At 36.2% G+C, this 16,524-nt stretch overlaps 1 protein-coding gene across 1 annotated transcript in view; it reads right to left on the reverse strand.

Annotated features, from left to right (window-relative positions):
• Nucleotides 1-16,524, reverse strand: part of NEGR1 (neuronal growth regulator 1) — a gene marked incomplete at its 3' end in the record, with an annotated part of 911,256 nt that overhangs the window by 176,843 nt on the left and 717,889 nt on the right. The window contains exon 6 of the mRNA XM_079728488.1: nt 350-501. Within this exon, the coding sequence (XP_079584614.1) occupies nt 350-501 (152 nt within the window). The remainder of the gene's footprint in view (nt 1-349; nt 502-16,524) is intronic.

Raw genomic sequence — 16,524 nt, forward strand, 5'->3', positions numbered from 1 at the left:
CCAACCAAGAGTAAATTCAATCTAAATTAATCTATGCTGAAATATAACACATTTTTAAAAACAAAACAAAACAAAAAATAAATTCCACCAAACCAACTGTCTTCAGTCAGAAGACATTTTTAGTGGATCCTATTATTTATGTAATTTTTCCTTTTTCTCAGATCTAAGATATTTTTCTAAGCACATATGGAATTCTATAGGGATTATAAAATTCTCCAATACCCTGATTATTTTGGGGCCAAATTTCCTGTGCAAGGAAATTGCATAAGGAACATGTCACATCAGGTTGAGCTCTATAGATAGGAGCCAAAAGGCCCTGGGAGCATTTTGGCAACCCTGTGTTACTTACGGTTGAGAGGCAGGCTCGCATTGGTTGTGCCTAGCTTGTTGACAGCCACACAAGTATAGTTGCCGAAGTGCTCCTGTGTCACATTGGTAACAGTGAGAATGGATCTTGTGCTAAAATTCTGAATAATAATTCCTTGTTGGCCACTGAAGAGCCTAAAGGACAAAAATAAACTCTAGGTAAATACGTGTTGTGAATACCATTTTTATCTTAGATGGGGTTGTCATGGCAACACATAGACAGTTTTGACCATGCTGCTGTTAGCATATAACATGATAATAGTGCAATTATATTTCCTTACAGTAGTAGATATTGGGGAAGAGAGGTTGTATGACAGCAGTAGACTGTTCCCATGGGATTATTTGTGCTATATAACAAACCAAGCTTAGATAGCCACATGTCCTATTCATACATTGACTTGTATTTTAGAAAATTAAACACACTACAGCAATGGTATCTCAACTGTTAAAGTCAAGAAAAAGAAAGGGAATTAAATATAACGATTCCATTAAAAACACAAAATCATGATTTCTAAAAAGTTGGCTAGAATATGTCTAGGCCATTTCAGATGATATTAATAGGTAACTTTCATGAAAGTTAATCCTACAACTGTGGTGGGATGGTTCTGAGTCCAGGGTCAACACTTACTGCTACTTTGTAGATATAACCCAGACAGATGACTTGCTGTTAATCCTAGAAAAAGCCCACAGTATAATACTGAGGATCGTATTTAAAGTTGAGTCTTATCTTTGCCACACTTTACTAATGTCCTTTGGAAAGTCCTTTAACCTTTCTGGGCCTCCATATAGGATTCAGTTTTACCTGATTCCACCCTGACTACACAACATTCTCTCTCCAGACTTACCAGCAGAGGCCCTTACTCTCAGATAGGTTGGCATAGCTCTACTGTTTTCAATGCTTGACATTCCCGCTTTTGCTTCACACTTTTCCTGAATCTTCCCCCAATGGCCACCATTCCTTTTTATCTCTGAGAACCAGATCCTTCCCTCCTCATTTAAGTCTTACCTATGTCCTATCTCTCCTACTCTACTGCTCCTTAAATGACTCTCCTCTCTCTCTGTCTCTGCCTCTTACTCTACATGTTGCTCTCCAAATTGTTGTAGAATTTATAAAACCAAAACCATATTCTTGCGTTGTTCTCTCTAGCAGCTTCCATATGTACGAGACTACCTAAATAAACTGAATCGTTTTAAATTTCTCAAAAGGCAAGGCCATATGGACATACTTCATTTTATACTTGAGTTCTACATAGCACTTTAATAGTGGTATCTTGGGTATATAATACATAGTTCATAGGTCAATGGAGCTCGGGTGACATCCCCACAACACAGGGATTGTTAAGTCCCCTTTAGTGGCCCTGTCAAAAAATTATCTTCTAAATATGAATTCTGCTATAATGAGATGCCAACCAAATAATAACTTCTCCCTAACTAATCCCAAAGTTTATTGTGAAAGAAATGTGCTGATCACAATATGGGATATGTAAGCTCATAGCTCAAATGGCAGTTAGGTTTTCTTCTCTAATGTGTTCAAGTCTTAGTACTAAATATTTCTTTAATCATGAAGATGCTAATAAATGGCATTCCCCTGAGAGTTTAGGTTGAACTCCTTTGCATTATGTTATATGACTTGCATCTGAATTTAGATAAAATATACTGTAGTTAAATGCAGATTAAAATAAGCAACCATGCTTGATCATCTGGGAATTATTTATATTTCATGTAATAGCTGAATTTGGCTTATCCAAAACTCAAACTTTAATCAGATTAATAAAACGTTGAGTTGAATAAATATTAAAAGACTTTAACTTGAGCAATAAACCTAATGACCTCCAACTCTGACACAAGAAAACAGGTTATCAAATATGAAGGATATGACAGATTTTAGTCATCTGTCTCATATTGCAAATCTATCAATATTTATGCTAAAATCCCATAATGGTTATTGCCTATTTTTCTGCATCACATCAATACATTTATTTTTAACCAATTAGTATATGTTACATATAAAAATTCACAGTTTCATTGTCCTGCAAGCTTCAGCATTATGGCTTAAATCAATTTGCCCATGTCTCTGCTATGACTACATTCTCCAGAGGACTCAGCAACTCCCTAGACTATTAAATCCTTTTTGTGTCTCATCTCCCAAAACCAAGATTCATTTTGCTACTAAAGAATTGAGAAAAGATTAGTTAGGGTCTTCATTTGGCTAGACTCTGGGGAGCAAATATCAAGGGAGTATAATCAGTTACTTCGCGGCATTGTTTGCTTATGTTCCTTATGGCTGTCGTTCTGAGTTGGGTTCCAATTCTCTGCCCTTTAACGTGTCTGAAGGCAAGCCCCAGATGGTGCTAAATCATGCAGTGTATCCATGCTCTGTGCGTGCAGGCCCATTCCTGGCCCGTGTCCAGCAGTGTTATGTGAATTCTTACCAGAGTGGCACATCAGTCACACTTTAGCAGCAGCAACTCCTGTTGCTGTGATCAGCCTGGCAGGTGATTATGGTCAATAAAAAAAGGAAAGCATCTTCTCTGGGGGAATGTTCTTCTTCTAGAGGACGTTATCTCTCTGAGATGACTGGAAAAGTCCAAAGCTTCCTTTCTTCCATAGTTGGGAGTTTTAGAAGTACTGACTCATCAAGCACCATTTAAGAACCTGTCTTCACCTGGTAGATGACTGGGGCAGCCTTTCCAAAGCTGACATTGAGGGAGAGAGACTTCTGAGATGATGTATATCTCCGGAGAGTGTATTTCTGTGATTTTCCTACAGGGATCCTGGGGGTAGTGGTAGATGGAAGGTTTCTCAGCTATTTAAACCAATTCTGAAAATAGTCATTACTTACTACAAAGATGAGTTCTATACTAGGTGATTAGGGGTTAAGTTGGACAACATAATCTTTGAAGATCTTTCAAGAAGAATCAGATATATAAACAGGTGTTTACAACAGTGGGTAGTTTAGTCACTGTGGGGACCCTTTTAAGATGAATACGTCTACCCTTAGGTATTAGATACAAAAAATTGAACTATGCCTAGAAGTCCCATCATGTATGACCCTAATGTAATTTCACTCCTTGACTAAAAACAAATAAGAAAAGAGCTCTTTAATTGATGATGCTTTTTTTATGAAACAGACTTATCTTAATATGTTTGGATATAATTATATTTTCTGAAAAGAAAATCATTCTTTTTTTATCAAACATGTATTTGACAAATTGAATTGTTATTCTGTGTTAAAGAAAATCCTTGACAGGTTTCAGGCATGTGCACATGAGCCTATTCATAGGATGACCCTCATCCCGCTGGATTTTTCATATTTATCCCAGACTTGCTTGAAACCAGACTTCCTTGCATCAGTGATGTGAAATCTGAGAGTGACAACTCAAGCAATAGTTCACAACACACCTTGCAATGAAACCAGGGAACTAAATGCAGAATATTGCCTTTTCAGGAGTTCATTCTCTCTTTTCCTAAATACTTAACTCTTTCAAGTTATAAAAGAATGGTTCTTATACTGACGTAGATTATAGAATGAGAGATGTTTTCTTATAGTCCTTACCCTCAAAAAGATAGAAACAAATTCTAATAAGCTAGGAATGAAATATGGCATTCCTTTCCTGAGCAGGAGATCATCAACATATAGTGGTTGCTTAGAAATGCCTGGTCATTTTTATTTTTTGCATTTTTACCATTCAGTGGACCCCATGTATATAAGATTCTTCTATTACTGTGGACTCTGCTGTCCTCTACCCTCTGCCTCCAATAGGAGTTTGTTCCAAACCACTATGATCTGACTGTGTCCTCCCAAAATTCATACATTAAAATCCTAAGTCCCAAAGACAATGGGGTTAGTAGGTGGGGTCTTTGTGAGGTGAAACCTTCATGGTTGAGATTAGTACTTTATAAAAGGGGTTCCAGAGAGATCCCTAGCTTCTTCTACCATATGAGGATACAATGAAAAGTCTGGGACCCAAAAGAGGACCCTCACTGGACCATGCTGGCACCCTGATCTTGGACTTTCAGCCTCCAGAACTGTGAGATAAATTTCTTTTGTTTATAAGCTACTCAGTCTGTGGTATTTTGTTATAGTAGCTCAAATGGACTAGGACACATAGTGAATACCATTGCCCTCCCTGTTCTTTCTTCTGTCTTTTGCTAATGTATCATAAATCTGTGCACTGCAAGCTATTTGCTTTGCCAGCAGATGCAGCCAACTCATAAGTGACATAGCCTGACCAATGAACTAGTTCTGAATTAGAATAGTTCTTTATATTTTTTAGTGTCAGTAAGAAGCACCACATGGAAAACATACTAATAATGACGGTACTTCTATTTCTGACACATGAAATGTTAACAAGTTTCACAATCATAACCTCTCTTAGGCAGTAGTTATCGAGGATGGCCACAACATAACAACAGCAAAACTGACCACATAGTCATTGGCACTGATTGTTGAGGGTGCAAAAATAAATGGAGCAGCTAAACCTGACCTCATTAATTTTCTATATAAATCCAGCCTCACTACACATTTTGGGACTATTGTTTATTATCTGCTTTCCCATATCAGGAGTAACAATAGATATTTCTAGATAAACAAACTTTCAGGTGCAAATAGTCACAGAAAAACTTCATTGTTGGTATAGGAAACATGTGTGTGCCAGACAACAACACTTAAAATATTAAAATAACTTGAAATCAGAGTGGGATTGCAGATTAGAATTGCAAAAGAATATGATAATAATATATCATGTTGTACAACTGGATAAGATGAATACAGTCTTATTAATTGATCTTTGGGTGGTAGCATAGGAAAGACAGAAGACAGTAGGGGAAGGTAAGTAGTTCTGGAGTCATAAGAGTTATATTTACAAAGAAAAGGAATGTTACTTCCAACAATAGATTTCAGGCTTGTGGGAGTTCCAAGAAGTAGTATGAACTAAAGATATAACTCAAAAAAAGAGCTTTAGAAAAAGTCATGGGTGATAGTAAGAACTCTAGTATGGTCTTAATGGAAATGAATTTTAATTTAGTCATCAAATGATTATTAAATGCCTCTTATACTTGATTAGGAACCAAGGGCAAAAAAGACAAATATGACACAGTTACTATCTAAAGTGCCTTAGCTATACCTGAAAATCTGAAGATGACACTGAGGTGGCATATAGGTCCTTGCACAACACACCTTACAATGCCTCTCTCAGTGATAAAGTTCCAGCTTAGGTATATATTTGGCTTTGAATTCATGACTGTATTTCTAGTCTTTTCAGTGTGAGCAGGAATGCTTTATGTATGTGGAAAATGTTATCTATTCTCAACACATTTATAACTGAAGTAATCTAACATAAAAATTTCAACATTGTACAAAAGAAGTTTAGTGTTAAGAGTGTGGGAAACTGACATTTAAGCATTTTCAAATGTATATCAACTAATCTTCATAGCAATCCTAGGAGGTAAGCATTATTAAGGTAATGTTTAATAAGCAACGAGGTAAGTCCCATTTTATAGATGAGAAAAAAAAAGAAATTTAGAAAAATTAAGTAAATTTATTTTCTACCATCTGATAAGTGGTAGAACTAAAATTCAAATCCAGGTCTTCTGTCTATTGGTATCCTCCTAAAGTAGCAATTGATATATTCAGATCACCAAGTAGAAACCAGGATATTTTATTTGAGTTTGGAGAGACAAGTCAGAAATCATGGGTGGTTGAAGGAAATCAAGTTAAACAAGGGAATAAAGCCTGTGGAGCTAAATAAACAAGTGCTATGTGGCATTCATGCCAGGAAAGCCAGGTTCAATCCCTAATGTGAAACTAATGGGGTAGAAAGTCAAACAAAAATGTAGGGTCCAGTTCAGCCAGCTGTCGGGAGATTTCCCTAGACTCGAGGCCTTTTAACTATCTATTATGGGCTTAACTCTGCCCATCAGTGCAGCATCTTACAGCAGGTGTCTTTAGCCTCCGATGGAGTCAGCCTTTCAGGCTACTCACAGTCCCAAGATGAGAAGCATGAAGTGGGCTTTCACCTCCCTCCTCAAGTTACCTTCCTTGACACACACACACACACACACACACACACACACAACCCTTCAGCATCAATTCTTGTTTGTTTTTCTTCCCCTAAGTTCACTAAATATTTGGGTGGTAGTAAATCTCTCCCCACAGTGTATATGCATGCTATATCGAGAATGACAGAAAAAAATAAAACCTAGAAGAGTGTCAAGAATGCAACATTTTTAAGTCCAGAATTGTCTCTAAAGTCCAAATTATAGTGATGCTATGGAGTTACTGTGTCCTCTCTGACTTGGTCAAACCATCATTATAACATCAAATACGTCTCTTTGTAACACCATTTCAGTTGTAAGTTTTCATATATTTGTGTGACTTTTGATTATGTTCTATATTCCCCATTAGAGTGTAACTCCATTCAGTCAAGGATCCTGGTTGGTTTTGTTATTCATTGTACTCTAAATATGTAGTAGAGCGCTGGGCACTTAATAGTTACACAGTAAGTAATTATTGCGTGTTCTACTGAATGAATTATGTTTTTACATTTTTTTAATGCTTAGTTTTTTCATCTGTGAAATAGGAAAAATGAAGCCAAACTCAAAGTGCTGATGTAAGAATGTTTTTTAAATGTATAAAATGTAATATCTATGCATATATATATATATATATATATATATATATATATATATATATATACACACATATAAATCAAATGCAGTAGGCACTAGATATATGATAGGTGTTATTATTGTTCAATGATAGGGTCTGTTTCTTAGAACAGATACATTCCCTCTCAGAGTGCAGGGAAATATTAAAATATTGAGCACACAGGAAATTATTTTTAAAGAAAAGATCTAGGAGAGTGACTGAAAGGATCATGGCATCATGATTTCAAGATGTGCCAAACTCAGTATCAATTACATGCACATTATCAACCTCATCTAGGCTTTTCACAGACGTGCAAGGTAAATTTAAAAAAAAAGTAAAAAGAGGGAGGAGTAGGAACTGCTAGAAACCAGCGAGAAATGAAAATTTATGTGAACATGCTGCTATAGCAACCTATTGGTTTACTGTATTGCTTGGCACTTAAGGCTCAAAAACAATGTATCATTTATTCCCAGGAACAGACTGAAGAATATCACGCATCGCTGTCTTAGCCCCAAGGAGTATCTATCTTTAGTTGTACATTTGAATAAATTAATGTTATTATAATATGTTAGGACATTTTAATGATTTTAGACTTTATTAGCCTATTTAAAATGTATGTCTTATTTATTTTATGAATTTTAATGAAATTAATAATTTTAGATTAGAGACTTTGGGCTGCCTTACTTGTGACAGATTGATTTGCACAGGGAGGATATTGCCTTTTAACCCTACATCAAATAAACAAAGGCTACAGTGCAGGTGTCAATCTCCCTGACTGCAGTGAGTCCTGTATCCCTGACAACCTGGCCTTTGACTAGATTCCTCCTCTCTGCTTGAACTGCTTTTCTAATATCAATGTGCCCATGATTTTAATGTCAAATTTCATCCCACAATATACCAACACAACCACTTTGCAGAGACCATGTTCACAAAGAAGAAATCCTGGGAAGTCAGAATTGAGCAACAGATACCAGCTTCTCTTCTGTAATCACACATTGGGTTTACAGTGTTCCTCAGTCTAAGGGGATGATGCAATTCTACTAATATTCTCTTATCAATTTGAAAGTGTATCAAAATAAGAATGGCTCTGCTTTATCAATATGAAAAGGCCACAACATTTTCTTGCAACAGAGTGTGTTCCAAACACCATGTTAGACGCTGTGAACATGAGGGTTAACACAGCATCTTTGTGCTTTGACAGAGGTGAGAAAATAGGAGTACATCTGGAGAGTTTCCTCTTCTAGGAGAAAAGGCTCAGGGTATTTTCTGAGAGAAGGTGACATCTGAATTGAGACTAAAGGCCTAGTGGAAGACAGCCAGTCAAAGGTAGCCAGGGTCGGGTATGTGGAAGGGGCTTATAAACAAAGCAGCCAACATATGAAGAGGCTTGAAAGACAGAGATCATGTCACAGTTTGGGAATTAAATATTTCAGGATGGCTAAACCCCTATTGTGAGACAGCAGAATGGCAAGATTCATAGCCAGAGAGGTCAACAGGTGCTACAACACAAAGGCCTCCTATGCCATGCTTGCTGTTAGGACTTGATTCTAGGGACAATCAGAAACCACTGAAGGATTCAAGGACCAAGTGATAAGATCAAATATTTATTTTGGAAATATCGCTATGAATTTTAAGAACACAACCAAAATCCTGTTTGCTGGTGGACTGTGTATCCTGTATTAACACCCGATTTCAGAATGTTCCAAACCAAACTCAGCACTCAGATCTCTTCCAAATCTCTTTTCCTGTGTTCCCAGCCTCAGCTAATAACTTCACTATTCAACCTTGTTATTGAGATAGAAAACTTGGAATTACCTTCAAATTGTCCTTTCCTTGTATTTAATCAGACACTGAAACATACAAATACTACCTTTTCTCTCTCTTGCTTTTAAACTGCACAACCAATACCCTAGTTTAAGCCATATTTTATATCTTTCCCATTCATCCCTCCCAACTGCTTCCAGAAACATTTTGTGAAAATGGGGAGTAGATCATTTTACTATTCTGACAAAGCCCTCTGATGGCTTCCCAGTGTCTATGGAATCCAGCCCAAATGTCTTATCATGACATTTAAGATCCCTCAAGTCTTGCCCTAAGAGACCTTTTCTAAACCTACCTTCTATTACACCATATTTCACATCCTGTACCCCAGAGTATAAAAAACTCTCCACACAATGCTCAGATGAATTGACCGCATTCTTTTCTTGCTAATGATTATTCTTCATCCTTTGCAATATTTGGAAATACTATTCATTCTTTGGTGTCCAGCACAAAAGCCACCTTTTCCCTGAAGCATTTGTTAATGCTCTGATTTGAGTTGAATGGACCCTGGCTGTGTACTTTCAAGGACTTAGGATTCCCTTAGGGTTTTCTTAGTACTTATTTCATTTTGGTGATTTTTGTAAGTTGTAAATTCTAAGTCAGGAGATGCAAACTGGAATTGGTCCACTTTCAACTTTGTCTGACTGGCCCAAAGTTTTCAATATAATAATAGATATTTATGTCTTACATGTACGTGTGCTCTCTAGTTCCCAGTAATTGAGATGCTCCCATTTGTTTCAGATATTTACCCTTTATCATCTTGGCCTCAGATGACCAAGTCATCACAGAGGTGATGGAATTGTATTGATAAGACTTTGGTTGTAAAAAGGAGTGAAATGTCATCAGGATGAAATTGATAAACTAATAAACAAACAAGCAAATACATAATAATGAGATAACATTAGAAATGCAAGTTCTGTCAACACAGGAACTTATTTCCTTTTCAAATTTTGCAAATTATCTCACAGATAAGTGCCCAATGAGAAGAAGTAAAATCTCAGGTCATCAGGGAAGGTCATTTTTAACATGGGGTGGCAATGAGGTTATTTCTAGTCCCATTCTAAATCAAAATATGTAACTGCTACTTTTATAATAACGGCCTTGCAAATGAGAGGATGAAAAGGGGTGATAGGCAGGGGTTGTGTGCATGTGTGTGTGCATGTGCGTGTGTGTGTGTGTGTGTAGAGAATTATAATTCTAGTCTCTTCCTAATAATCAAAATTGTGGTATAAAATCTAGAAGAGGGATATCTTGACACGAGTCAGAAAATTAGGGTTTTTTTTAAATTATTATTTGAATTTTTGTATTGTATTTTATTTATTTTTTATACAGTTATCCATTTTGTACATATGTTAGGGTTTTTATTATTTTTTAAATCACTTTATTGAGGTATAATTGATGTATATGAAGTTGTACATATTTTATATATACAACTCAGTGAGTTTGGGAATTAGTATACAACTGTGAAACCATCAATATCAAGACCATAAACATATCCATCACCTCCCAAGTTTTTCTTGAAATTAGATTTTACTTCGCATTCTGTACTTCCCTTCAACAAGTTATTTTACCTTTATGAGATAGCATTTTTCTCAGGCATAATCTACTTAGAATTTTGCAAGGAATGGGCAAATTAGTACATTAAGTTACATAATATGTGTTGTAAGACTGCAAAGTAAGCACATAGGGTAAAAGTTCCATGTCATTAAAACTGCCCTTGACAATTCCCTAAACTTCCTTACTTTAAACTAACGTACTTTACAAGAGTCTCCAAAATGGAGGGCAAGTACTTCAAGGTGGGTACAAAGTGGTCTGTTGGAGTATGAGAAAAAAAATAATAAAATGTCCATCTATGTTGCATTTTTATCTCATCTTCTAAATTTTATCTGTTGTCGGTCATTTAATGTAAGCAATATACCAGTTCAGAAATGCATATACATAATTTACAAATAAGTATGCATATATTGCTAATTTTGCTAAGTTTCAAATTTTACTCATAGGGATATATGTTCCAAAAATGTTGTGGACCACTGCTTTACATCATTCTCCATGGTTGGGCACTGGATGAAATAGTTGCTTTTTGTTTTAGAACCATGTTATATTAGATACCCATTTTCCACCTGAGAATCTCACTTAGAATGGAGAGATACACTATCAGAGGCAAATGGGAATGAAGCATGATTGAAGTTGTAGCAAGGAATATGTCTCCTATTGTACATCTTTAGAGTAGCAAGTCCATGTCATTTAAATTGTTACTATTATATATTTATCTCTTTCTCTTTTTCTCTCTTTTGTAGCACCTAAAGCTTGAAGAGTTGACTCTACAGTAAGTGAAATGTAAAAATGCACACATTTTGTTAAACTACCATATATAAAAATGCTTTGAAAATCATAACCGGGGCTTCCCTGGTGGCGCAGTGGTTGAGAGTCCGCCTGCCGATGCAGGGGACACGGGTTTGTGCCCCGGTCCGGGAAGATCCCACATGCCATGGAGCGGCTGGGCCCGTGAACCATGGCCGCTGAGCCTGCACATCTGGAGCCTGTGCTCCGCAACGGGAGAGGCCACAGCAGTGAGAGGTCCGTGTACCACAAAAAAGAGAAAATCATAACGGGTTATACAAATGTGATATATTCATAACTTTGACACACATAAATTAAAAGAAAAAACAGCAAAGAAAAAGGATCTTTGAAGATACAGAAAAATATTTTAACTCATTTTTCTGGTCCCCTTGAAAATAAAAGAAGGAAAGAAGACCCTCCTTCTTACATTCATTCATCAAAGTGAATAACTCAGATGAAATTTATGGCCCATCTAGATGATTCAGTAGTAAATAATCTAGAATAGGAAAAAGGAGCAGAAAGGTCACTCCACTTCATTATGATTTCTCAAGTTCACCTTACCTCTGTAAAACCAACAGTAAAAAATCATCATTCCCTAAAATGAAAACCTAACCTGATTGAAAAAGATCATCATACTTCCGTGTAATGTGAACCTGGCATACTCTACCTGGTTGATTTTGTCATTTTTCTGTCCATTCGGTGGTGCCTGTATACATTTTGTGACATGTGCATGCATGTTTTATGCACATAGACAATAAATCCTTTACAACAGGCAATAAGGTAATGCTGATCATATTTCCTCTGAAGCAGTGGTGTAGACTGAACCATTAACAGGATTCTGAAGTGAGAGGTGTGCTGACATGTTATTTGTTGTAAAGAATGACAAAAATTCATAGACTAAATTTGAAATTCATTGCTTAAAAAGTCAAAATATTATAAGTTCCCATCATAAAATATAAAATATTCAATTTTTAGATACATGTTTGTTTTTTAACTGATATATTGATCATTTTAATGTTTTACAACATATTTGTTTTTCACTTATGGAGGAAATTTGTATTTACCTATTTGTAACATTTGTATCCCTATCTTAAATTATAACAGAGAATTAAGAAAGAAACCCTGTTGTGTTTAAAGAATTCTAAAAAGACATTGGTACAATTGTCCATTTGCCTAAAAATAGGCAAAATGAATAAAGTATGTAGTATTTTATAAGACTGGAGCAGTTAAACTCATCATAAAAAATAAGAAGGCATGTCTTTCTAGGTTGCAGGCTTGGATTTGAGGAAAGCTAAAAAAAATAGGAGGGAATTCAACTAAGCAAGCAAATAATAAAATTCTGATCTAAGACAAGATGGTAATACCATCTCCACAAAGTGATATAAAACCTATGCTTTTGCAATACCAATTTAAACGTTAGTCCTTTAAAATTAAGTTTATGTTTTTGGTCTTAATCCTAAGTGAATGTACTGTTCTCAAGCTATAGATGAACTTATCTCATGTTATCAAAGACATTATTTACTTAGCCTATTCTGAAGTGTCCTTTCACTGCATATAAGGAGTGTATTTCTTTTTATCAATCTTCTCTGTTATTAAGAAAAAAAGTTTAATTTTTGGTTCTCTGTGTAATTGAACTCTGAACTTTAGTTTTCCCAATACTTAAAATGTTTTTATATAGAGAGTAAAATTTAGCCTATTAGAATTGTCCCTGCCAGGTATGCTGAAAGAGACTATAGTGTTAAAAAATGACCATTTTATACAAAGGGATATCTTAATAACAAGTATATAACTTTAGTCTTTCTCATGATGCTTACTCAAACAGTGCAATAGACTAAAGGTGAAATGGCTAATATTTCTAATATATAAACAATTACATCATCCATGTGGGAGACAATGTGACAGCCATCTTTGAAGATGGCATCTGATGATTCTCACCTCTTGATATTTATGTTCCCCTATTACCTCTCCCTTTTTGAATAGGGTCACCTTTTATAACCAATAATATATTGCAGAAAAGATAGAGATTTCTGAGACTAGATCATGAACAGCTTCTATGGTTTCTCTTGAATCACTAGTTCTGGGGAAAGTCAACTGTCTTGTCATGAAGACGTCTAGCAGCCCTATTTATAGGTCTGTATGGTGATTAACAGAGATCTTCAGTCAAAAACAGGCACCCACTTGTAGGACATGTGAGCGAGCTACCTCAGAAGCTGATCCTCCCACCCTAGTCAAGCCTTCAGAGGATCAGCACCAGGTGACATTTGACAGGAACTAAGTCAAAGACCCTGAGCCATATCCCACCAACTGCTCCTGGATTCCTGACCCACAGACACTGAGATAACAAAAGCTTACTGTTTTAAGCTGCTAAATTTGGGGTTGATTTATACTTCACAATAGATAACTAATAATGGCAATGTATACAAGGAAAGAACATGGGCTGAGAGGTTGACAAATCTAAAGTGTGTCCCGACAGCATCTTTTAAGTGAGTGCTCTTAGACAGGTTAAGTCTCTTATGTTTCAGTTTTGTCATCAGTAAATTGAGGATAATAAATCATACCTCACAGAGGTCTGAAGAATAAATGAGATAGAATTTAAAGGTCCTGGAAAGTGATTTATCCTCAATAACGTTTCTTTCTTTTCTTTAAATTGTGCTTCATTTTGCAGGATTTGTTTTTTAAAAGGCTTTCAATCATATTATTCCCAGCACACAGAAACGGATTTACAGGATGTGGAAGAACTATAGGCAGAGATAAGATTAGAGATGATCAGGCACTTCCTCCTGTTAATTTGTTTGTGTTTATTTGTTTATATTTATTTGAATGAAGATTTGGCTTTGAAGATCTTGATTTAAGCGAGATGAGTTTTTATAAACATCCCCTTAAGTATAAGTGAAGAGAGTAAGTTATTTCTGAATATTTTTTGTAAACCTCAAGTATAAAAGATCTCTAGGAAATAAAACTCAAGATCTTGTAAAAACTATGCTCTGCTCCGACAGTCTCTGTCAGCCTCATGCTCCTGGTAATGACCTTGAGGTCAAGAAAACAACTTGAAAACATGCTGTATCTGTTTCTTTTCTGTCTGGTTACCTTGACTCCATTATTTCTGTGTCTTTGATGAAACCAATTGGGAAAGTATAAGTGAGTGTTCCTACATGCAGTCTTTTATTTTGCTCTCTTGTAAATTACCTGCAATGCCTTTACCCTGGCATTTAACATTGATATTTCAAATTATTTTTGATAGACTCTGAGGTCCCATGAACAATACTGGGTGCCATAGTATAAGGGTTAAATCCACAGACTCTGCATGAATATTTGCAAGACTTCCTGGGCTCAAATCCCAGCTCTGTCACTAATTATAGACTTGTGCAAATTAGTTAAAAACACTGTGCTTTGGTTTCTCTTCAGCAAAAGGTGAGTAGCATCTATCTTATAAGTTTGTTGTGAAAATAAAATGAGTTAATGTTAAATAGCAGGTGCTCATTACATAGATTTTCTTTTTTTTTTTTTTCTTTTTTTTTTTTTGCGGTACGCGGGCCTCTCACTGTTGTGGCCTCTCCCGTTGTGGAGCACAGGCTCCTGACGCGCAGGCTCAGCGGCCATGGCTCACGGGCCCAGCCGCTCCGCGGCATGTGGGATCCTCCTGGACCGGAGCACGAACCTGTATCCCCTGCATCGGCACGCGGACTCCCAACCACACATAGTTTTTCATTTTGATTAAATAAATATTTGAAATGGTCTGGGCCCTGAAGATAGCATGGTAGATGCTCTTAGTGAGTGTAACAACAATCACTCAGCAAGCAGAATTTTTCTCTCTCTTACTCCCTGAATATACTCAAATTTGCTTTTCTATAATTTTAGGAGGAATTTATATATTCTTTGAGAATTTTAATATTCCCTCAAATATAACTCTAACAAATGATAAATGTATACTTCATTCTGAAGTGAAAATATGTTAGCCTTTGATAAGTGCATTTGATTTTCATAGCAGCTAGATTTTCTCGTGTGTGAGTGTATTGGGGAGGGGCACTGATTGGGGGGAATCTATCTACCTTTTTTAGCAGTGGTTCTAAACTCCTTTGAAAATCTAATAAAAGCTATAGTCCATCTCCCCACTTGGAAAAAAAAAAATCACTGAAGCTATGACTGTGGACACCAATTGGCTCTTTGCTGTCTTTGCTATAGGCCAAGAAAGTGGGCTGAGGGTTGTTGTAGCCTGTTTTGACAATGGTCACTGAATTTAGGAAAGGGGAAGAGAGAGATATAGCAAAAAAAATTATTAGAAACAAAATGGACTTTAGCAAAGGAGTTCTCACTTGTGCTGCTAACAATAATTCTGCTTGTTAGCCTTTAAGAAAGGTATGACACAGTTTCAAAAGTGACTTTGAAAGATATGTAAAATAATTTGTCATTTTTTAAAACTGTGCTTTGTGGAGAACCAGAGATGGGGAGGAGGGGCTGCAAGGACATCCTAATGGAAGGGAGGGCTCTGAGCAGATGGAACTGAGGCTCCATTCACCCTTATTTTCACAGATATCGCTTATTGGGCTTCCAAAAAAGATTGCATTTGAACAAAGGGTTTCATAATTTTCAAAGGACTGAGAACCACTCTCCCATATGTTTATCTCTAAAGATCATCACAAACTGAAGACTTCCCAGCCTGGATTATCAGGATCTGAGGAAGGTTATATTGCCAGATATGTAATACTGTAGCATGGGACAAGGGTGACCACAGACCGGTTTATCTAATTCTAGGTATATAAAAGTATAGGGGCTTCCAGGAAGACACAAAGATTTAGAATTAGCAAAAGCATTAATGAATTAGTAAAAAGAAGTAGTAATTGAGCAGCCCAAAGTGTAGAAGAAGTTGCATAAAAAACAACTGTGAAAAATTTTAGGTAAAACCACTGTCAGTTATCCAAAACAAATGAGATAGCTATGGGGATATCTTTTATTGTTAAGGCTGATGTTGAAAGAAAGTATCTTCCATAAATCCACTTTTGATTACAGTTTAAGAAAAAAATACCTGCTTATGTCACACCCATGCTCATTCATTGTGGCAACATCTAAGTTCTTATATGATTTCACCTGTTTTCTGTTTAGACGTTTAGCCGTAATTAGTTATGAGCCATGACACTCATAAATAAACCCCATACGTATATGTTGAATAGTATGAGATTGCCAACATTTAGCCTTTTTGACTGAAAAATGGAAAGTTCATATGGTCCAAGCTAACATTTTCTTGAATACATCCCTTCCCTAGTTTTGAAGCAAAAAATATATATATTGTAGATAATACCCTCCCCTCTGCATTACATCTGTCATTTCACCCGGGGGGGGGGGTCTTCTTT

Source organism: Hyperoodon ampullatus (genome assembly GCF_949752795.1).
Source record: "Hyperoodon ampullatus genome assembly, chromosome: 2".
Lineage (NCBI taxonomy): Eukaryota > Metazoa > Chordata > Mammalia > Artiodactyla > Ziphiidae > Hyperoodon > Hyperoodon ampullatus.